Source organism: Scyliorhinus torazame, chromosome 7, assembly GCF_047496885.1.
Source record: "Scyliorhinus torazame isolate Kashiwa2021f chromosome 7, sScyTor2.1, whole genome shotgun sequence".
NCBI lineage: Eukaryota > Metazoa > Chordata > Chondrichthyes > Carcharhiniformes > Scyliorhinidae > Scyliorhinus > Scyliorhinus torazame.
In genome coordinates, this window is record NC_092713.1 from 309699691 (window position 1) to 309724030 (window position 24340).

General features: G+C 50.8%; 1 protein-coding gene across 1 annotated transcript in view; it reads right to left on the bottom strand.

The window, feature by feature from the left end:
- LOC140427497 (uncharacterized) overlaps window positions 1-24340 on the bottom strand; it is a 30562-nt gene that overhangs the window by 1269 nt on the left and 4953 nt on the right. The window contains exons 2-6 of the mRNA XM_072513006.1: window positions 22546-22636; window positions 22436-22459; window positions 16042-16238; window positions 7627-7711; window positions 5367-5578 (exon numbers count right to left, since the gene is read on the bottom strand). Of these exons, the coding sequence (XP_072369107.1) occupies window positions 5367-5578; window positions 7627-7711; window positions 16042-16238; window positions 22436-22459; window positions 22546-22636 (609 nt within the window). The remainder of the gene's footprint in view (window positions 1-5366; window positions 5579-7626; window positions 7712-16041; window positions 16239-22435; window positions 22460-22545; window positions 22637-24340) is intronic.

Consider the following 24340-nt stretch of genomic DNA (forward strand, 5'->3'; position numbering starts at 1 on the left):
TCTGAGGTTTTGGACCATCCGGAGGGCCGGAGACTCCGTTACTATGGAGCTGCAGTTCCCTATCATTTATGAATGAGCTTTGGTTGGCCTGATTGGGCTCGACCTTGAGAATAACCAATGAGGTGTGGGGAAAAAAACACTCAAACTGATAACCTCAGTGCTGTCTGTGGGAGCTCGACTGTGTGCGATTCAGACGAATTGTGTAACTCAGGCGGTTTAGAGGGCTTTAAGTTAAATGGTGGAGGGAAGGGATCATGTGAGGAGAAATGTAGGGCATGGTTTAATTGAAAGGAACAGAGTCCCGTTTTGGTACATTTAGCGGGATGCTAATGAGCTCAGCTCGCCAGTGCAGGAAGAGATAAAATGGCGCCCCGGTCTCTCGACCACCACGGCCCACCGCAGCCTCATAGATTATCATAGAATTTACAGTGCAGAAGGAGGCCATTCGGCCCGTCGAGTCCGCACCGGCTGTTGGAAAGAGCACCCCACCCAAGGTCAATACTTCCACCCTATCCCCATAACCCGGCAACCCCACCCAACACTAAGGGCAATTTTGGACACTAAGGGCAATTTATCACAGCCAATCCACCTAACCTGCACATCTTTGGACTGTGGGAGGAAACCAGAGCACCCGGAGGAAACCCACGCACACACGGGGAGGATGTGCAGACTCCGCACAGACAGTGACCCAAGCCGGAATCGAACCTGGGACCCTGGAGCTGTGAAGCAATTGTGCTATCCACAATGCTACCGTGCTGCCCACTGGATGCCCCAATGCCCCAACTTACCAATTAGGGGGACCCAAGCCCCCGCACCCTATCTCATCAGGTAGGGCACCCCAGGCCTGATCCCTGGTGCGGGCAAGACGCCACCAGAGCACCTTGGCACTGCCAGCCTGGCACCCTGAAATTTCCCCTGCCAGCTTGGCAGTGCCACTTGGGCACCCTGGCATTGCCAGGGTGGTGCCCAGGCAGCACTGCCAGTGTGCTTGGCTGGTAGTGCCAGGGTACCACCCTGCCCAGATCCTGACCACCCGAGTCGGGTGCAACGAGGCCGATAGATTGCACCTGTAGTAAATGAAAGAGAAACAATGAGATAATAGTGCGGGGTAGCAAATTGGGTGATGATAACGTGGCAGGAAGGGACTGAGCAAGTGCTCCAGTAGATAAATCCAGAGATTGCAAAAATTGTAAAAAAAAAAGACCGAGTTAACAGCTCTGTATCGAACACGTGCAGCATTCATAACAAAATGGATGAATTGTTGACACCGATAGAATAATTTTGTGTGACCTGATAGCCAATTCAGAGACATGGGCACAATTCAGCGACCCTGTTGCAGCTGGCGCGGATCCGGGCACAATAGGTGAAACGCGCGGGAGTCGCAAATCAGGCTCCGTACCGATCCGATTGTGAGTCATCCGACTCGCTCTGCCTGGCGCGATCTGTGTCCCGCCCTCGCTGGGCGATATTCTATCTGAATATTGAAGACTGCTCATTTAAATACCCAGATGCCGGAATCATCCAGCGCCCGGGAGTCAACAGCCGCGCCTGGGAGACCTCGCCAGGGGGCTATATAGTATTGGTCCACACAAACGTGGACCAGACATTTTTTTTTTAAATTTAGAGTACCCAATTATTTTTTCCAATTAAGGGGCAGTTTAGCGTGGCCAATTCACCTACCCTGCACATTTTTGGGTTGTGGGGGCGAAACCCACGCAGACACGGGGAGAATGTGCAAACTCCACACGGACAGTGACCCAGAGCCGGGATCGAACCTGGGACCTCAGCGCCGTGAGGCAACAGGGCTAACCACTGCACCACCGTGCTGCCCTAACGTGGACCAGACATAACGGCACCCTGGGGGGTTTCTCACGCCATTGGAGACCCTGAGTGGTCGGGGACATGGCAGGATGGCACCTGGCATTTCCCTGGCATCCGGCTACATTTGGCACTGCCAGCATGGCATCCTGGTTGTGCCACCCTGGCACTGTCAGGGTGGCCAGGTAGCACTGCCAGGGTTCCAGGGGCACTGTCTGGGTGCCAGGCTGGCACTGCAAGGGGTCAGGTCTGGGAAGGCTGTTGCCAATTAGAAAGGGGTGAGGTGGGGGGAGGGTTCTCGGGAGCCTTTCCAAGGTTGGGGGGGGGGGGTGAAAGGGCTGTCAGAAAAGTTGGGGGTGGGGGTCCCTGAAAGAGGTGTGGGGAAGATCAGGGCTGCTGGACAAAATGGTGCCCTGGTTTGCAAGGAGCCTTTCCTGTTGGGGAACTTCAGCTCGCCAGCAGAAAATCCTTCTAAGTGCGGCCTCAGCAGGGAGAAACTCCCTGGGGCCAGTAAAAGTGGCAAAGTGCCATTGAATAGTGGGACGTTTCTTGGCGCTACAGCAACAGAGAAACACCCAGCTAAATGTGATGGTCAATGGACTTTAACGCCAGTCTGCTGAATTGCGCCCATGGTTGCAATGTGACTGAGGCTGGGACTTGAATATTGAAGGGTATTTCACATTTTAAAAGACAGGAAAGTAGAAAAAGGTGGCGGAGTAGCTCCATTAATAAAAGATGTCATTATTATATTAGTGAGAGATGACCTTAACTCGAAAGAGCAAGATGTGGAATCAATTTGGATAGAATTCTAGGGCCACTAACAGTAGTTGCTACTATAGGACAGAGTACACATGAAGAAATAAATAGTGTGGGAAATATTCCACAATAATCATGGGTGACTTTAATCTACATGGAGTTTGGACGAATCAGACGGGAGTAACCTTGAAAATGAGTTCATAAGTGTGTATTCAGGACAATTTCTTATAACAGTATGTTCCAGATCCAACCAGGGAGCAGGTTATTCTCGACCTGGTAAAGTGCAATGATAGAGGAGCCTCTAAGTGACAGCGATCATAACACAATAGAATTTCACATTCAGCTTGAAGGGGAAATGTCTGAGTCTGGGGCTGACAAGGAATCAGTGCTGGGGCCTCAACTGTTTACCTATATCAATGATTTGGGATGAAGGGATTGAATGTATGGTAACGAAATTTTCCCAAGATAGGTAGGAAAGTAAATTGTCAAGAAGAGCTCAGAGAGTCTACAAAGGGATACAGACAGGTTAAGTGAGTGGTCAAAAAATTGACAGATGGGGCATAATGTGGGAAAATGTGATCTTATCCACATTGACAGGGAGAATAGTAAAGCTGTATACTATTTAAATAGAGAGAGATTGCCACACCTTGCAACACAGAGGAATGTATGTCCTCTCAAATTTTCTTTTTACTGACAAATTTACTTTTTTTTAAAATTTAGAGTATCCAATTCATTCTTTCCAATGAAGGGGCAATTTAGCATAGCCAATCCACCTACCCTGCACATCTTTGGGTTGTGGGGGTGAAACCCACACAAATACGGGGAGAATGTGTAAACTCCACACGGACAGTGACCCAGAGCCGGGATCGAACCTGGGACCTCGGCGCCGTGAGGCAACAGGGCTAACCCACTGCCCACGTATCCTCTTACATTGATCAGAAAAAAGTTTGTACGCTGTACAACAGGTGACGCGGAAGGCAAATGGAATGTTGGTCTTTATTGCAAGAGGAATGGAATATAGAAGTAGGGAAATTTTAATGCACCTGTACAGGGCCTTGGTGAGACCACACCTGTGTACAGCTTGGGTCTCCTTATTTGAAAAATGATATGATTACATAAGAAGCAGTTTCGCGAAGGTTCACTCAACTCACTCTCATTGGTGGGAGAGCTTGTCTTATGAAGAACGGTTCAGCAGGTCGGAGGAGCATTTTTTACTCTCAGAAGGTATTGACTATGAGGAATTCTCTCCCCCAGAATGCAGTGCAGGCTGGGTCACTGAATTGATTCAAGGCGGAGTTAGGTTTTTTTCAGACAAGGGAGTCGAGGGTAAATGGTGGGTGGGTGGGTGGGGGCAGGTAGGAAAATGGAGTTGAGACTACAACCAGATCAGCCATGGGGCGGCACGGTAGCACAGTGGTTAGCACTGTTGCTTCACAGCGCCAGGGTCCCAGGTTCGATTCATGACTTGGGTCACTGTCTGTGCGGGGTCTGCACATTCTCTCCGTGTCTGCGTGGGTTTCCTCCGGGTGCTCCGGTTTCCTCCCGTAAGTCCCGAAAGACGTGCTTGTGAGGTGAATTGGACATTCTGAATTCTCTCTCTGTGTACCCCAACAGGCACCGGAATGTGGTGACTCGGGGCTTTTCACAGTAACTTCATTGCAGTGTTAATGTAAGCCTACTTGTGACAATAAAGATTATTATTATTGAATTGTGGAGTTGGCTCCAGGGGCTGAATGGCCTACTCCAGCTCCTGAGCCATATGTTCCTAAATTATTGGAATTTTTCCTACATTACAACAGTGACTACACTTCAAAAGTAGTTCAATGGCTGTAAAGTGCTTCAGGGTGGTGAGATTGTGAAAGGTGCTATACAAATGCAAGCTTTTTCCTCTTTCCATAGCAAATGGGACATTAACTTGATGGCTCCTGATCAGTCACTTATCCATTAAACTACACGCAAGCAAGGATTAAAACATAGGATTGTGAGAGGGGCTTGACAGGGTGGATGCTGAGAGGATGTTTCCCCCTCATGGGGAATCTAGAACGAGGCAGCACAGTTTCAGAATAAAGGGTCTCCTGTTCAAGATGGAGATGAGGGGGAATTGTTTCTCTCAGAAGATGATTAGTCTGTGGAATTACTTTCCCCAGAGAGCTGTGGAAGACGGGTCATTGAATATATTCACGGCTGAGTTTTGATTGACAAGATCGTCAAGAGTTATCACAGGATCACTACAGTGCAGAAGGAGGCTATTTGGCCCATCGAGCTTGTACTGACCCTCTGAAAGAGCAATCTACCTAGGACCACTCCCCCACCCTATCCCCGTAACCTCATCTAACCTGCACATCTTGGGACTGTGGGGGGAAACCGGAGCACCCGGAGGAAACCCACGCAGACACGGGGAGAACGTGCAAACTCAACACAGACACTCACCCGAAGCTGGAATTGAACCCGGCTCCCTGGCGCTGTGAGGCAGCATTTATGGGGAACAGGTAGGAGAGTGGAGTTAAGGCCACATTCAGATCAGCCACAATTTTATTGAACGGCACAGCAGGTTTGAGGGGCAAGTGGCCCACTTCTCCTCTCATGAAGACTATAATTGTGTCCTCTCCTGCTGGTCATCCATCTCTCATTTGATTAGATTCCACACTAATTATAGCAGGAGTGAGATCGGAACCCCTGCATTTCCCTGCCCGACCACCCACCCACCCACCCACCCCCAGCCCCCACCCCACGCCCACCCCAGCCACAGTATATCAACCCAAAGCTGTTTTTATTTCGAAAAAAGGACATACCAACTGCGTATAATTACCCAACAGCCACTGAAAAGCACGGGAGGGTTAACGATCAGCCAAATGCCTAAACGCTCTGGGTAATAATTGGACAGCAACCAGATTAAGTTCTTAACAAATTGGTAATCCATGCTATTCATCGAAAAGTCTTTCATGTCAAATACAATGCAGAAGTTGTCACAAATCTCATCGTCACACTGGCTGCCTGCTGTTTCCTGCAGAGTACAGAACAGATTAAAAGACACGGCTATTTAATGGCAAATTGGTGCAATTTGTTTGACCGCATATTAAATCACAGTATTAGGTGCTTGAAGGCCGCCTGAAGGGCCTCTTCCTGTGCTGTAAAACTCCCTGACTATGCCTCTATGAAACCTGTGTAACTTGCCCCTTGCTCCAAACTCGTCCCCTCCTTTCTTGAAGGCACAAGAACTCATTCAACCTTTTAAATTCACTTATGGGATGTGGGCATCGCTGGTTAGGCCCGCATTTGTTGCCCGTCCCTAATTGCCCTTGAGAAGGTGGTGGTGAGCTGCCTTCTTGAACCGCTGCAGTCCCTGAGGTGCAGGTACACCCACTGTGCTGTTAGGGACAGCACATCTTTGAGTTGTGGGAGTGAGACCCAAGCAGACACTTTCTTTTTTTTTAAATTTAGAGTACCCAATTGATTTTATCCAATTAAGGGGCAATTTTGCGTGGTCAGTCCACCTACCCTGCACATCTTTGGGTTGTGGGGGCGAAACCCACGCAGACACGGGGAGAATGTGCAAACTCCACACGGACAGTGACCCAGAGCCGGGATCGAACCTGGGACCTCGGCGCCGTGAGGCAACAGGGCTAACCCACTGCTCCACCGTGCTGCCCACAGACACTTTCAATAGCTTCAATACTTTTTATCCGCTTCACTTGTTCTTCAATGGTAGACTCTTGCTCTCTCTTCTTTTTATCATCCTCCGCTTTCCTTTCCTTAGCCTTTAATACTTTAGTGCACTGGGAGAATGTGCAAACTCCACACGGACAGTGACACGGGGCTGGGATTGGGGGCTGTATTGAACCCAAAAGCAATTTTTGGACTGCGTATCTTCATGGACGTTTTTCCCTTTGGGGAATAATGTAATGTAAGGATTCCCAAAGTGGTTATCAGCCCGTTCAACCGCGCTTCCATGGCCAAAACGTCCTGGCATTGGACTTGAAGTTGCAGCTTCTGGCCCAGAGTTAGGGACACTATCACTGTGCCACAATACCTCCAGAAGTAGTTGGAGGAGCAGACAGATGTTTGTGCAGCACAGATGTGAATCCGGGATGGTAAATTGCCCCCCCCCCCCCTTAGTGCTACTGAATCTGGGCTGCTGACGATCACCCCAAGGGGATCATTGTACATGTCAATATCAAGGGCAGCAGATACATGGGAATGCCACCAGCTGGTGAGTCCCCTCCAAGCCACTCACCACCCTGACATGGAAATATATCACCACTTGTTCACTGTCGCTGGGCCCAAATCCTGGAACTCCCTCCCTAACAGCACAGTGGGTGTACCTACACCACATGGACTGCAGCGGTTCACGAAGGCAGCTCACCACCACCTTCTCAAGGGCAATTAGAAGGGCACAAAATGTTGGCCTGGCCAGCGACACCCACATCCTTTGAATTGAACTTTTTTTAAAACGACCCGCTTTGAAAGACGGACAAGGTCCTGCAGGCAAACCTCAGGGAAGAAGGAAAATAATTTCAAAGTAGAACCTCAAAGGATTATTCTGAGTGTCAGACGCTCGTGGGTGGAGAAAGAGGAGGTTAGTGTAGCTGAACGCGCAGCTGGGCAGATGGTGGCAAAGGAATCCTGGGCTTTTGAGCCCAGCTTTGGATGGATGAAACCTCAGCATGTCTGATGGGTTTGCTCGTACTGTTGGCGAGGGTTTAAACCAGCTTGGCGAGGAACCTGAGATGTCGTAAAGACAGGGCTACAGACCAAATACTGGAAGGTAAACTTAGCCTCAAGAGCTCCTTTTTCGGCTGCCACACACACAATGGGCTGAATGGCCTCCTTTCTCACTGTCAATCGTTCTATGTTTCTATGAAGCAATGGTGTGGCGCAAGGAGATTAGGAATTTTAAATTAATGATATTTAAAATGCAATTTAGATTCTCAATATTCAAAGTTCAAAGAAAATAGTTTGAACAAGCAATAGAAGATGTAAGGTAATGGATTCTTATTAAGCTGGAATATTTAAAATGTTCCTAAATCTTTCTGACTTGAAGGTTAAACTTACCAGAAGATACACAATGAACTTCATTAGAGTTTGTAGATTCCGATCCTTTGAATGATGGAGTTTGGCTGTTACCAATAAGATGGGCCTGAGGGAATAAAATCGTAACTTTACTTCCCTTGATTTAGTTGTATATTAATTTGGGGAGGTGGTTGTGTAATGGTAATGGAACATAGAAAAATACAGCACAGAACAGGCCCTTCGGCCCACGATGTTGTGCCGAACCTTTGTCCTAGATTAATCATAGATTATCATTGAATTTACAGTGCAGAAGGAGACCATTCGGCCCATTGAGTCTGCACCGGCTCTTGGAAAGAGCACCCTACCCAAAGTCAACACCTCCACCCAACACTAAGGGCAATTTTGGACACTAAGGGCAATTTATCATGGCCAATCCATTTATGTTACTGGACTAATAATCCTGAGGCGCAGATTTAACATTGGATCAAATCCCACCATGGCAGCTGTGGAATTCAGATTCAATATCTATAAAATCCGGAATTGAAAGTTAGTCTCAGTAATGGTGACCACAAAACTAGAACATAGAACATACAGTGCAGAAGGAAGCCATTCGGCCCATCGAGTCTGCACCGACCCACTTAAGCCCTCACTTCCACCCTACCCACGTAACCCAATAACCCCATCTAACCTTTGTGGACACGAAGGCCAATTTAGCATGGTCAATCCACCTAACCTGCACGTCTTTGGACTGTGGGAGGAAACCGGAGCACCCGGAGGAAACACACGCAGACAGGGGGAACACGTGCAGACTCCGCACAGACAGTCACCCAACAAGGAATCGAACCTGGGACCCTGGCGCTGTGAAGCTCCAATGCTATCCACTTCTGCTACAGTGCTGCCCGGTATCATCTATCATCAAATTTCATTAAACCCTGGTTCACTGATATCCTTTAGGGGAAGAAATCTGCCTTGCTTATCTGGCCTGTCCCACATGGGGCTCCAGACCCACAACAATGCATTTGACACTTAACTGGATCAATAGGGAGCACTCTCATCTCTGGGTCAGATAGGAGTGAGTTCATAGCACCATTCCCGAGACTTAAGGCCATAATATAGACTGATACTTCCAGACAGGGAGTGCTGCACTGTCGGAGGTGCTGCCTTCTGGGTTAGACCCCCACTACATTTTTAGGTTGATGCAAAAGATCCCATGGTCACTATTGGAAGAGGCAAGGACATTCTCGATGGTGTCTTGTGTCATAATTTACATCTGCAGCACGATAGCATAGTGGTTAGCACAATTGCTTCACAGCTCCAGGGTCCCAGGTTCGATTCCGGCTTGGGTCACTGTCTGTGCGGAGTCTGCACATCCTCCCCGTGTGTGCGTGGGTTTCCTCCGGGTGCTCCGGTTTCCTCCCACAATCCAAAGATGTGCAGGTTAGGTGGATTGGCCATGATAGATTGCCCTTAGTGTCCAAAATTGCCCTTAATGTTGGGTGGGGTTACTGGGTTATGGAGATAGGGTGGAGGCATTGACCTTGGGTAGGGTGCTCTTTCCAAGAGCCTGCGCAGACCCGATGGGCCGAATGGCCTCCTTCTGCACTGTAAATTCTATGAAATCTATGTATGCAATGGAGTGCAGACAGGCAGTGACTGGCACACAGGATGACCAGTAAGCACACAGACCAGAGCAGCCAATCACCAGACAGGACACGACCACTATGAAGCCAGAGGGCATCAGTTTTCCCGCTCCCTCGGGACCCAGCCTCTGAGACAGTCAGAGTTAGTGAGCTGGCCAGTGCAAACACCATGGGCGCGATGCTCCGCTCCCGCGCCGGTTGGGAGAATCGCCTGGGTCGCCAAATTTTCCCGTGACGCCGGTCCGACGCCCTCCCGCGATTCTCCCAAGCGGCGAGAACGGCCCCGCCGAGTTCCGCGCGGCGCAGGCCGGAGAATCGCCCGAGACACCCAAAATGGTGATTCTCCAGCACCCCTGCTATTCTCAGGCCCGGATGCGCCGAGCGGCCAGCCCAAAACGGCGGGTTCCCACCGGCGCTGTCCACACCTGGTCGCTGCCGGCGGGAACAGCGCGGGAACAACGTGGGAACGCTGGGGGGGGGGATCCTGCACCGGGGGGGCCTGAAATGGGGTGTGGCCCGCGATCGGTGCCCACCGATCGTCGGGCCATCCTCTCTGAAGGAGGACCTCCTTTCTTCCGCAGCCCCGCAAGATCCGTCTGACATCTTCTTGCGGGGCGGACTCGGAGAGGATGGCAACCACACATGCGCGGTTATGCGGCGCCGGCCGCGTCATGTATGCGGCGCTGCCTTTACGCGGTGCCAAGGCCTGGCGCGTGTAAATGACACGGCGCCGCTCCTAGCCCATTATCGGGTCCTGAATCGGTCGGGATAGAGGCCGTTTCGCGCCGTCGTGAACCTCGACGGCGTTCACGACGGCGCGAACACTCTGCCTCCATTTCGGAGAATCCCGCTCCATGTGGTAGCTAGTAAGTCTGGTTAGGCTAGTATCTGGTCTCCAGTCAAATCAGCATAGTGTCAACCCACAGTTGAACATGTATAATAGTTTAGATGTTAAATAAAATCGTGTTGCATCTTATCAAGTGTTGGAGGTCAGTCTCTCGCTACACTGCATCAAGTGCAGTCCACATCAACCCAGCCTACCCAACACATCATGGTACCAGTGAGTGATGCTGAAAATTGACGGACCTACCTTGAGTGAATCAGCGTTGACCAGCAAACAGCCATCCGGTGACATGGAAAACATCCGCCCTCCTCCGCATCGCCAGCAACCTCGGTGCAAATTGGAAGATCTTCAAACAAAAGTTCCAACTCTATCTAGAAGCCACCGACCGAGAGGCCGCATCGGACGCCAGGAAGATCGCACTATTCCTCCCCACAGCCGGGGACCACGCCATCCACATCTACAACTCCCTTACATTCGCTGAAGGCGAAGACAAGACAAAATTTAAAACAGTCCTACTGACGTTCGACTGCCACTGCGACTTTGATGTAAATGAAAACTTTGAACGGTACGTTTTCCAGCAGAGGCTTCAGGGTAAGGATGAATCTTTTCAATCCTTTCTGACCCATCTCCGCATCCTCGCGCAGTCATGTAACTATGACTCGGCCACTGATTCCATGATCCGGGATCAGATTGTTTTCGGGGTCCACTCCGATTCCCTTCGCCAACAGCTCCTGAAAGTCAAGCAGCTCACCCTCGCCATCACCATCGAAACGTGCGTTCTCCACGAACATGCTAACAATCGGTACTCCCACATCAGGGCGGCAGAAACGGCAAAGCTAACCTCCCACGAGGCGGAACGGGTGCAGGCCATCGCACAAATGCAGGGCCTCAGTATCGACGAGAGTGGCCATTCCCCGCCCTTTCCCCGGGCCCCTGCGCATGCACGCCACGACCGAGGGGACGGCGAGACCGACGATCAGACTGCACAGGTGAGTACGTCATTCGACCGCCCTGCGCATGCGCAATGGCGCACGGAACGCGCTGACGTTTGCGTCATGAGGTGTCCGAATTGTGGCTCCGTCCATTTAAAGTGGCAATGTCCGGCAAAATCACGACGGTGTGTACAGTGTGGCAAGCTTGGCCACTACGCAGCCCTTTGCAGATCTGTTCCACTGCCCAGCATCCAGCGATCCCAGCCGCGGCGCAGGAGCGCCTGTTCAATACAGCAGGCCATGCCAGACTTCGACCCCGACGGCCCAACCGATCCTGATGCTGCATGCCTCAAATCTCCATACCGGGTGGGCATCATTACGAAGCATGCGCTGCCTTTCTCCAAGACAGCGAAGCACCTCCCGATCCTCAGCGTGGATCCCGACGACGAGTGGTGTGCTGTCCTCACAGTCAACAAGGCTCGCATCCGGTTCAAACTGGACACCGGCGCATTGGCGAACCTCATCTCCAAATCCGATCTCGACACCATCCGCGTCAGACCAAGCACTCTTCCACCGGCCTGCCAGCTCCTTGACTACAATGGCAATGCCATAGCTGCCAGTGGCTCATGCAAACTCGGAGTTTCCAATAAGTAATTTAAAGCGACACTGCGATTTGAGATTGTGGGACCTGACAGAGCATCCCTGCTCGGTGCTCGGGCCTGCAAACTCCTGAACTTGGTTCAGCGAGTCCACACCATGTCATCCTCACAGGCAACGGCCTCACCTGATGAGAACTTCCAGGCTGAAATTGATGACACCATCACGCAGTAACACAGCGTGTTCGACGGAATGGGCACACTCCCATACCAATACAAAATCCTGCTCAAACCAAACGCCACCCCTGTGATCCACGCACCACGTCGGGTGCCGGCACCCCTCAAGGACCGCCTCAAGCAGCAGTTACAGGACCTCCAGGACCAGGGCATTATATCGAAGGTCACAGAACCCACGGACTGGGTCAGCTCCATGGTCTGCGTCAAGAAGCCGTCAGGGGAGCTTCGAATCTGCATCGACCCCAAGGATTTAAACCGCAACATCAGGAGGCACATTACCCGATACCAAAACGAGAGGAGTTGACCAGCGAGATGGCTCATGCCAAACTCTTTACGAAGCTGGACGCCTCCAAGGAGTTCTGGCAAATACAGCTGGATGCAACCAGTCGCAAGCTGTGCACATTCAATACCCCGTTCGGTCGCTACTGCTACAACCGGATGCATCATCTCTGCCTCAGAGGTATTTCACCGCATCATGGGACAGATGATGGAGGGTATCGAGGGGGTGCGTGTCTATGTTGACGATGTCATAATCTGGTCCACAACTCCTCAAGAACACATCGACCGCCTCAAGCAGGTATTCCACAGAATCCATGAGCATGGCCTCCAACTCAACAGAGCCAAGTGCTCATTCGGTCAATCAGAAATCAAATTCCTTGGTGACCACATCTCGCAGCAACGCGCGCGGCCAGATGCCGACAAGGTCTCGGCGATCAACGCCATGAAGACCCCAGAGGACAAAAAGGAGGTCCTCCGCTTTCTAGAGGTGGTCAACTTCCTCGGGAAGTTCATTCCCAACATGGCGGCACACACCACAGCCCTCCGCCATCTCGTCAAAAAGTCGACGGAATTCCAGTGGCTGCCCGCTGATGAAAACAAATGGCGTGAGCTGAGGGCAAAACTCACCACAGCCCCGGTTCTGGTGTTCTTCGACCCTACCAAAGAGACCAAAATATCCACTGACGCGAGCCAGGCCGGTATTGGGGTGGTGCTCCTCCAATGGGATGACTCCTCCTCATGGGCCCCAGTTGCGTATGCCTCCAGAGCCATGATGCCCACTGAGCAACGGTACGCTCAGATCGAGAAGGAGTGTCTGGGCCTCCGAACCGGAATTGACAAATCTCACGACTATGTGTATGGCCTCCCAAAATTCACGGTTGAAACGGACCACAGGCCACTAGTCCACATAATCCAGAAGGATTTGAATGACATGACGCCTCGGTTACAACGAATCCTTCTCAAGCTATGCCGCTGACTTTGAACTTGTCTACACGCCAGACAAAGAACTCATTGTTGCAGATGCCCTTTCCAGGTCTATCACCACACCGTGTGAATAAACTGACTGTGTCTGCCAAATCGATGCGCAGGTGCAATTGTGTGCCTCCAACCTTCCGGCCACTGATGAGAGGGTCATCCAAATTCGTGAGGAAACGGCCAAGGATCCTCTGCTACAGCGTGTGATGCAGCACCTCACGAATGGCTGGCAGAAGGGACAGTGTCCCCAGTTTTACAACGTCAAGGACGACCTGATGGTGGTGGACGGCATCCTCATGAAGCTCGATAGGATTGTGATTACGCAGAGCATGCAAGCTATGGTGCACGGCCAACTCCATGAGGGTAACCTGGGGGCGAGAAATGTTGACGCAGAGCTCGAGAGGCAGTCTATTAGCCAGGCATCAGCCAGGGCGTTGCCAACACGGTCAAAACTGCCCCACATGTCAGAAATCTCAGCCAGCTCAACCCAAAGAAACTCTGCAGCAACATGAGATAGTGACCTCCCCATGGTCCAAAGTCGGTGTCGACCTTTTCCACGCCAAGGGGTGTGACTATGTCCTCCTGGTCGACTACTTCTCCAATTACCCTGAAGTGGTGAAACTGTCCAACCTCACATCGAAGGCGGTGATTAAAGCATGCAAAGAAACGTTTGCCAGGCATAGGATACCGCTCACGGTGATGAGTGACAACGGTGCCTGTTTTTACAGCCAGGAATGGTCTGATTTTGCCCACCTGAACAACTTTCGTCACGTAACCTCCAGCCCCCACTACCCACAGTCAAACGGGAAGGCCGAAAAGGGGTCCATATCGTTAAGAGATTACTGTGCAAGGCTGCAGACTCAGGCTCCAACTTCAACCTGGCGCTGCTGGCATACAGAGCATCCCCGCTGTCCACTGGGTTGTCTCCCGCGCAGATGCTCATGAACCGCACTCTGTGAACCACGGTTCCAGCCATCCATGTTCCAGACTTTGACCACCTCACGGTCATACAAAAGTTGCAGCAGTCTCGGGCCCAATAGAAATCAGCATACGACGCTCATGCCACGGATCTCCCCGAGCTGGTCCCAACTGATCGAGTTCGTGTGCAGTTGCCTGACGGCGGCTGGTCCGCCACAGCTGTGGTGATCAAGCCTCATCCGCATGGCTGATGGATCGTTCCTATGACGCAACAGACGGGCGCTGCGCAGAGTTCCACGCCCGCCACCTAACCATGATGTCCCGCCTCACACAATGCTTCCTCCGGACGTGCCCTACCACGAGGCCACCGATCTACCACCAATCCTGCCGACCTCTGCGACCACCGCATTGGCGGCGGTCCCGCCCATCCAAGTGCAGGCGGCCCCTGATCCACCCTTGAGGCGGTCAACCAGAATTTGCCGCCCGCCGCAGCGACTAAACTTATAGACTGAACTTTTGCACAACTGTGTTACTTTATCGTTTTGACCTCTGTAAATATCGTTGTTACTGTTTCATCTGCCCTATATCTGCACTAGTGTACATAAGGTCATTTTAGCACATTCTGTATATAGTCACGCACATATACACATCCACACGCACATGCACCTTAATATTTATTATCTCAACACACACAATACAGAACAAAAAGAAAGGGAGAGAGATGTCATAATATACATCTATGTATACAATGGAGTGCAGACAGGCAGTGACTGACACACAGGATGACCAGTAAGCACACAGAACAGAGCAACCAATCACCAGACAGGACACGACCACTATAAAGCCAGAGGGCACCAGTTTTCCGCGCTCTCGGGACCCAGCCTCTGGGACAGTCCGAGTTAGTGAGCTGGCCAGTGCAAACACCATGTGGTAGCTAGTAAGTCTGGTTAGGCTAGTATAAGGTCTCCAGTCAAATAAGCATAGTGCCATCCCACAGTTGAACATGTATAATAGTTTAGATGTTAAATAAAATCGTGTTGCATCTTATCAAGTGTTGGAGGTCAGTCTCTCGCCCACTGCATCAAGTGCAGTCCACATCGACCCAGCCTACCCAACACATCATCTTGGGCCACTAAAAGACAACGCGCTGAATTCTCCACCGTCGGGATTCTCCGTTTTGCCGGCAGCCCGGGGAGTGGTTTCCTGTTGGTGTGGGGCTGACCCACTGACCAGCCGGCGAAATGGAGAGTCCCGACGGCGTGCTGAACCAGAAATCTGGTGCGACGGGACAGAGAATCCTGCCCATGGTGTTATCTCCTCATTTATTTTGCCCTTGCCCCTGAAGTCCTTCGGGGCCTCCAGCAGAACCGCTCTGCAAATGGTGTATTTTCCTTGAACTTCAATACTTTCCCTGTGTGTTGGTCCTATTTCAGTTCATTAATATACAATGGGTGGGATCTATCATTCACGTTACGCTGGAAAAGCAGTGCGGTGAGGCGCAATGTGACCGGTAAAGTGAGACAGCTAATCTCGCTGTAATATGCGTTCCCAAGATCTACCCAAGGCCTGGAATCTAAACCCCTCGCCTTGGAGACTTCAGGCGAGCGCTGTTCTGTCCTGGTCCCCACAAACAGGGAGCAGACGTAATGGCATTCGTGGGGGTCACCCAGGGGATTGAAGGCCCCCAGGTGCATGCACATCTGGTGCCACCTTGGCACCCTGGCAGTGCCACCTAGGTATTCCTCAGTGCAGAAAATGGGGCTAAGTGTGGCCTCATCGGGAAGTTCCCCATTGAGACTCCCAATCTACCCGGATGGGCCTTCGACAGTGTGTGTTCCTCAGTGTTCCGAGTGCCGGAAAACACCCGCTAATCTCACGTGCTATGGGGCTCTGCCCCATTCGAATAGGTCGTGCCCATAATAATCTAAGAGTAGAGGAGACAGTAAAGATTACTCATCTTAACTTATCTGTTTTAGATTTCTTTTCCTCCCCTGTTTTTTCCAATGGAGTTAATATTAAAGTGTGAGGATACCTGCCTGCCACTGTTGTCTTTCTCCTCCAGCAATACTGCTTTACCACTTCTCAGCTCATTCTTGATATCTGTGTCCTCAACCGTAATCAAGTCAACGCCAAACTCCTTCCTCCATTTCAGGTAACGGAGGATCGCGTTAAACGCCTGATCAACGGACTGGAAAGCTCGCAGGAACCTCGCAAATGCCTTGTCATTCAGATCCTGCAAAACATCAGTCAAGGTTCAGGCATCCGTTCTTTGATATAGCCCATTTTCATTTCCCCCTCTCCCTCCTGAACTAAATGACTACCCCACAGGGCACTGGCACCTCTCCAGGTTGCCTTCCCCATGGTTGGAGTGAGAGTGCAAGCACACAGGGGAGGGATCCCAGACCAGCCTGATCTCTCCCATGTGGTGTTGGGTGCTCTGGTGCACAGATGAGCCAACACAGTTGTATGTGGTACAACTCTATTTTATTTTAACTCTTATAATACAGTTCGTTCTGGATACTCTGCACGTGCTGTCTCCCTGAGTGTGTCGTGTAGCAGGTCTGTCCTGGTACTCCTCTCCAGCTAATACTGACCACCAGGTGTCGTGTTTGTGCTTTTATATCTTTCTGTGATTGGTTGTGGTGGTGTGTGTTCTGATTTGTCTGTTGGTGTGTCTATCATGATGTGTGTGTTTGAATATCATGACATCCCCCCTTTTTTACAAAGATATGTGCCTACGTGGTTATAAATATAATCGTGTCGTGAGTGCATCTAAGAGTGTGTGCGTGTGTTGTGTACAGCGTGTGTATATGACGTAACTATTTACATGGGGCGATGTCGGGTGCGTCACACTAACAAGGTTGTACCATAACAAAACATGAATGCGAGAAAAAAAACAACTTGAACAGTGGTCCGGTCAGACGATATCTGGAACGATAAACAACAACAGGTTATAATACAGAAGTGTTTGACTTTTTGAACGTATGAACAGCGTTATAAGTCCAGTCTAATGGGTGACCGCCTCAAGAATAGGCTGGTCCTCAAGCCGGTTCAGCTGTGGAGATTTGGGTTCACACTGGTTCACCTTGGACTGTTGGAGGTGATGCTGTTGCCGAAGTCTCTACTTTTCCATTTGTTGTACTTCGTGCAGTGCTTGGTTTTTCATTCGTGCAAATATAACATTCAACATCTTTGTTAGTGTTGCCTTGGCTGTGGTTTGGTTCTGGTGGCGATGGAAGGGGCATGATCCGTGGCATCTCCACGAAGTCATCCTTGGGAACCAGTGGAGGATCCGGCGTGTGCGTACGGTTCAGTTGCGAGCGTGGAAGGCGGCGCAAAGCTCGCTGATTGCGCCTACGCACCAATCCATCCGCCCTGCATGCCAGGAACAAGGTGGAGTCTTTTTTCTTTTTATGTTTGTGGTGGACGGCACCTTGTAGCCGATGGGTCGTTGCCATCGAAGTAGCACCATCACTAATATCATGCAAGGCGATGACTGTGCCAGATGTGGAAGTTGGCCGAGACCGTGCACGCTGGTTCCGGCCACCTGCTGTGCCGGAAGGGCGACTCCGCAGAGAAACGTCGAAGCATGTCGCCTTGGAGAGAGAATTGTTGCTCGCATCAACGTCTGGCGATGGCGCGAATTGGTGTGTCCGTCTTGGACCGCCGGTGCTGGTCGCCACTGCCGACCCAGTGGGACTGCCACGCGATCCATTCCCTGTCGCCGTGGCATCCGCCGTCACCCTGAGCGTGCCATCACCGAGGCCGCGACACCGCCCATCCGGAGCAAGGTCTGGCGTGCGCGAATCAGAGTCGGCGCTTGGCTGCTCCCCATCTGGAGTCCGGTTTGCCTTCCGTCGATGCTCCCCGTCCGGAGTCCCAACACGTTCACTGGAGGCAGCCGAGATTCCCTGAAGCTGCACTTCTGGAGTCGGAACATGCAGGAATGCACCAACCAGTGGAGAGGCTCGAGCCATCGAGGGTGGAAGCGGTGCGCCGCCACCGCAGTCGTCAGTGGTCTCACCGTGATCGTCGAGTGCCTCGGTACGCACTAGGCGAGGTCTGTCACCTTGCACCTTTTGCATGGGAAGTGGGATGCTGTCGTCACTCGTCTCACATCCCGTGGATAGATCCTCATTAGCAGCTTGCTGTTCACTAGGGTTGGGTAAATTGTCAGAGTTTTCATCTGGTGGTGCACACCATGTCGGTGGACTGTCATTGTCTTGCCGTTGTCCTTCATTTGGGCTTTTCTTCTTTGGAATTTTAAATCTTCCCCCAGACATTGCAGAACCTTGTTTATTACCCCCAAATTCTCCCATAGGTATGGTCTCGAATATAGGATCCAATGTTTCTATCGACATTGTACTATTTTCCAAAGAACATTCCGTTTCACTTTTCTTCTCAGGTACCTCATATGTATCTTTGTCTAATGTACATGCCTTCATGGTCTCTGGGTCTGATTTTGCTGGGACTGGCATGGTCACAGTCTCTCTTTTACTGTTCTCAATTGCCCACATTATACTCCCCATACATAACTGCTTAATCACTGGGGTTAGTGTGGTACAATGGATAATCGGGTCGACCTTATCTGCATCTTCACCATTAGTGGAAAGCACACTTGGTTCACTTGAGACTACTGTGGGTTTTAAATTCGTTATCTGGCTACTCGATGTCGGTGTCCTCAGGATTCTTGCTCCAATGTTCTGCTCATTTATCAGTGGAGTGTGTATAGGTTCAATGCAATTAATGTTCCCCTCAAGGTTTGAAGAGTCATTACTGACTAACTGCTGGTCTCCGAAGTTGGGACTTTGCGGCGTTGTGTTGAAGGGAGACATTTGACCCTGCTGTAGATATGATTCAGGTTGTGTTATTTCCATTACCTGAGGATCAATGTCTTGTCCATTTTTTCGATCCGTACTAAAACACTGGCAATTCTCAGTCTGCTCCTTGCAAGTTAAACATTCAATTAATTTCTTTAGCAAATCCTCAGCATCCTTCTGTGACCGTGCAGCATTATTAATCTCTGTTCGGCTATAATGATCCTGAAGGTCAGCGCATAAACCTTTTTTCTTCGGGCTTGGAAGAGGCGATTCCTTTGGCTTGTCTTCAGTTGGGCTTGAACAGTCTTCAGCGCTGTGCCCTTCATTGTAGCATGAGAGACCGTCATGGTCATGCTGCTGTGTAGTGGAGCATGGTAGGCTGTTATAGCCTTCTTGCTGTTCACGTGAGCATGGCAGACTTGCATCGTCTGCCGCTGGTTGGTCAGGAGAGGTTGCTAGACCCTCATGGTCTTGTTCCTGCAAGGACCGCACATTGGAGTCTTGCGTTGCTTCTATCGTGGAGGCTGTCCACGAGCTCTCTGTGGAGGCTTGTGACACTGGAGTCACTTCTTGTTCATGCAAGGACTGCGCTCTGGAGTCTTGCGTTTCTGCAATTGTGGAGTCTGTCCACGAGCTTGGTGTGGAGGCTTGTGACACTGGAGTCACTTCTGGTTCATGCGAGGACTGCGCTCTGGAGTCTTGCATGTCTTCTTTCATAGAGTCGGGAACGTTGAGCGGGACGTGGACCACGCTCTGTGTGGCAGCAGGGCGCTCTCCATGTGCTTGCACCGCTCCCTGTCTGTTAATGTCAGGCTGCAGCATCATCCGGTACTGATAAGTTGGGACGTCATATCTGCTGGATTGAAGATCCTCAAATCCGAAAAATGAATCCGCATCTGCGTCGGATTCAATGTGGGGGCCGCCAATGTGCAACACGAAAGGTTCGTCCGAGTCATAGTCGTATAGGACCACGGAGCTATCATTGGGCTCGCGAGGTCCGGAAACACTGTAAAGATCGTCATCGAAGTATTCGAGGTCGGAATCATCGGCTTGTGCGTAGGTAACTGCTTGTCGGAGGGTTCTTCGGAGGTCAAATTCATCTCCTGGGTCAATTTGCGGCAATGTGCTGTCATTCCAGGTGAGGGAAGGTTGTTTTACAGCTTTAACAGATTTGATATAGGACGTTTCCCTTTTAAATTGGATTTGGGACGTTTCCCCTTTAAATTGGTGCGGTCTGGGGCCTCTGACATCCTGACGCTCGGTATGTAGCACGTAGGTGGCGACTGCGCATGCTCAGATCGCTGTTCCTTTACCGATGGCCGTTTTCTTGACTGCGCACGCGCAGGATCTCGCGCATGCGCAAACAAAACTTCCGGTTCTGCGCACTGCTCGCGCAACTGTGCTAGCGTGATACCTTTAGCAAGATGGCCGCCGACCTCGACCCAGCCCTCTCTCAAGCCCGGGATTTCGGCCTCTGGGAATTCGGGCTCCGGGATCCCAGCCACGAGGTGAGTACTGCAGCTTTTCTTACCTTTACTTGCCGATTGGATTGCGTTTTCTTCACAGTACTTGGAGAATTTGTCCAGGACTGCCTGGTAATCGTACCTTTGCTGCCTCCTGAAGAACCTGAACCTTGTGAATATTTCTCTTGCCCTTGCACCGGCGATGGTGAGGAGAAATTCAATTTTTTCGCTATCATCCAGGTCTTGGAGTTCAGCTGCCACCAGGAACAATTCGAACACTTGCCGGAATCGCCGCCAGTTTTCGCGGAGATCGCCGTAGCACTGGAGCGGCTGCGGAACCGGGAGCTCTATCATTTTGCCTGGGCACTGCTGGTTGTCTGTGTACACTGAGGTATGCCGGCAGGTATCGATCCACTCCTGTACCATGTGGTGTTGGGTGCTCTGGTGCACAGATGAGCCAACACAGTTGTATGTGGTACAACTCTATTTTATTTTAACTCTTATAATACAGTTCGTTCTGGATACTCTGCACGTGCTGTCTCCCTGAGTGTGTCGTGTAGCAGGTCTGTCCTGGTCCTCCTCTCCAGCTAATACTGACCACCAGGTGTCGTGTTTGTGCTTTTATATCTTTCTGTGATTGGTTGTGGTGGTGTGTGTTCTGATTTGTCTGTTGGTGTGTCTATCATGATGTGTGTGTTTGAATATCATGACATCCCACACACCTATGTTTTGAACATTGATTTGTATGAATGTGATTCTATGAGACTTGGTGCAGTGAATAACATTCTCACCTCTGAGTCAGACGTTGTGTGTTCCAGTCCCAGTCCACATTGGGTGCGATTCACCCAGCTGGGAACAAAGTCCCATAGCGCGTTTAGACGTGTGTTTCCCGGCGCTCACAGTGCAGGGAAACACATGGCTATTCAACGCGACTCACGTTGTGTAAGATCCCAGGACGGGGAACGCACGGCCGAGACCACACATAGCCCCATTTTGCACAATGTAGCGCGAGATTGGGACCTCCTCCCCAGTCCGAACACACCATGGGGCCCCTCCCCAATACCCACACAGGGCACCCCCAGCCCAATCATATATGTGCAAAAAATGTCAGCTTGGCACCTTGGTAGTGCCAACTTGGCAGTGCCCATATCAGCTGGCAGCATCTCACTGGCACCCATGTGGCAGTGCCAGGGTACCACCCTGCCCAAAGGGCATGCAAGTCTAGTCCCCGTTTGTGGGGCTAGTGCTGAACGGTGCTTGCCCAAGACAAAGAGGATGAACCCCAAAACCTCAGGTACCTCAGGAATCTGCACATTAGACTGAGACTTATTGTCTCGCTCTAATATGCAGCTTTGCAAAAAGTGATCCCGCCCACAATAGGCAGGATTTACATCACAAAGTCTCACGAAATCGCATTGGACCTCACGAGGCATTGCGAGCCAGGTAGATCCCGGGAGCAGGATCTCCCAGCTTTTATTGGCAATGCTGCCTGGCCATTGGTTACACCCACAACCTCTAGGCTAGCATTCTACTGCAGTACTGAGGGAGTGCTGCACTGATGAAGGTACCTCCTTTGGATGTGATGTTAAGTTGAGGCCTTCTCTTCGGTGGTTGGGAAAATGTCCACGGATCTATTTCTCTGGTGTCTTGGTTGATACTTGTTCCTCATCCAGTACCAAAAACAGATTATCTGAACATTGATTCTATTCCTTTTTCTGGGAGCTTGCTGCTAGCACAGTTGGTTGCTACATTCCAGCGTTATAATAATCGCTTATTATCACAAGTAGGCTTCAATGAAGTTACTGTGAAAAGCCCCTAGTCGCCACATTCCGGCACCTGTTCAGGGAGACTGGCATGGGAATTTAACCCGATCTGCTGGCCTTGTTCTGCATTACAAGCCAGCTGTTTAGCCCACTGTGCTAAACCAGCCCTGAACTGTGATTACTTCAAAATGACTCCATTGATTGTAAAGCATATTGGGACACCCACGGTTATGAAAGACGGTACATATAAGTTCCATATATAAGTACGTATAAGGGTCTTTCTTCCTTTGAATTTGTTAGACAATCTACCTCCATCCACAACACACATTTAGTCCAGAAGCTAAACTTTCCATTCGATATTATAATTTACGAACCTAGTCCTACCTTTGGAAATGCATTGCGTATTCCCTGGAAAATAAAATAAAGCAAATATTAAAATTGAGATTTTTTTTTTCATTAATACCGTTCCGCAGAGAGATGTAAAATCACCATACCATTGCCTTCTGTTCGAGCAGGATTTTATTTTCCTCCGAGTCTGATACAGTTGGACAAGGTCCCTCTTCGGAAGCGAGGTTTTCATTTTCCCTAGTTGTAAGATATTTGAAAAAAAATGATATATATATATATATATATATATACATATGCAGCTGATATGTAATGTGGAACTAAGAAGTACAAGTTTAAAAATATATATATATTTATTAAAGTTTTTTAACAACACAATTTTTCTCCCATACAAACAATAAACCCCCCCCCCCCCCCGTAACAAAATAGCCAGAAATCGTACTGAGCAAGATACATAAATGGCAAAATGGTATATTTACATAGCTTTATACACTGGCTCTCTCCCGCACGTGCCAGTTTCCCCCACCCTTCATGTTATCTCTTGCTCATCCACCCACTCAAGCAATCCCCCATTCCCCCCCCCCCCCCCTCCCAAGACGTCCCCCCCCCCCCCCCCCCCCCACCGGGTTGCTGCTGCTGCTGACCGACCTTCCTCTAACGCTCCGCGAGATAGTCTAGGAACGGTTGCCACCGTCTGTAGAACCCCTGTGCAGACCCTCTCAAGGCGAACTTAATCCTCTCCAGCTTTATGAACCCCGCCATGTCATTTATCCAGGCCTCCACGCTAGGGGGCTTTGTCTCCTTCCACATTAGCAAGATCCTTCGCCGGGCTACTAGGAATGCAAAGGCCAGAATACCGGCCTCTTTCGCCTCCTGCACTCCCGGCTCATCCACTACTCTAAATATTGCTAGGCCCCAGCTTGGCTTGACCCGGACTTTCACCACCTGAGATATTGCTCCCGCCACTCCTCTCCAGAACCCCTCCAGTGCCGGGCATGACCAAAATATATGGACATGGTTTGCCGGGCTCCCTGAGCACCTTCCACATCTGTCCTCTACCCCAAAGAACCTGCTCAATCTCGCCCCTGTCAAGTGAGCAATGTGAACCACCTTAAATTGTATCAGGCTGAGCCTGGCACACGAGGAGGAGGAATTAACCCTGCCTAGGGCATCAGCCCACAGACCTTCTTCGATCTCCTCCCCCAGCTCCTCCTCCCATTTACCCTTCAACTCTTCTACCAGCGCTTCCCCCTCTTCTTTCATCACCTGGTGTATTGCTGACACCTTGCCCTCCCCGACCCATACACCCAACATCACCCTATCTTGAATTTCTTGTGCCGGGAGCAACGGGAATTCCCTCACCTGTCGCCTCACAAACGCCCTCTCCTGCATATATCTAAAGGCATTTCCCGGGGGTAACTCGAACTTCTCCTCCAGTGCCCCGAGGCTCGCAAACGTCCCGTCAATGAACAGGTCCCCCATTCTTCTAATCCCTGCCCGACGCCAGCTCTGGAACCCCCCGTCCATCTTCCCCGGGACAAACCGGTGGTTAACCCTGATCGGGGACCACACTGAGGCTCCCACTGCACCCCTGTGCCGTCTCCACCGGCCCCAGGTCCTTAGCGTTGCTGCCACCACCGGGCTCGTGGTATACTTTGACGGCGAGAACGGCAGCGGTGCCGTCACCAACGCCCCCAGGCTCGTTCCTTTACAGGACGCCATCTCCATCCTCTTCCATGCCTCCCCCTCCATAACCCACTTGCGGATCATCGCCACATTTGCTGCCCAGTAGTAGCTCCCTAGGTTTGGCAGTGCCAACCCTCCTCGGTCCCTACTGCGTTCCAGGAACCCTCTCCTTACCCTCGGGGTCTTATTTGCCCACACAAACCCCATAATACTCCTACCTACTCTCTTAAAAAAGGCCTTAGTGATCACGATGGGGAG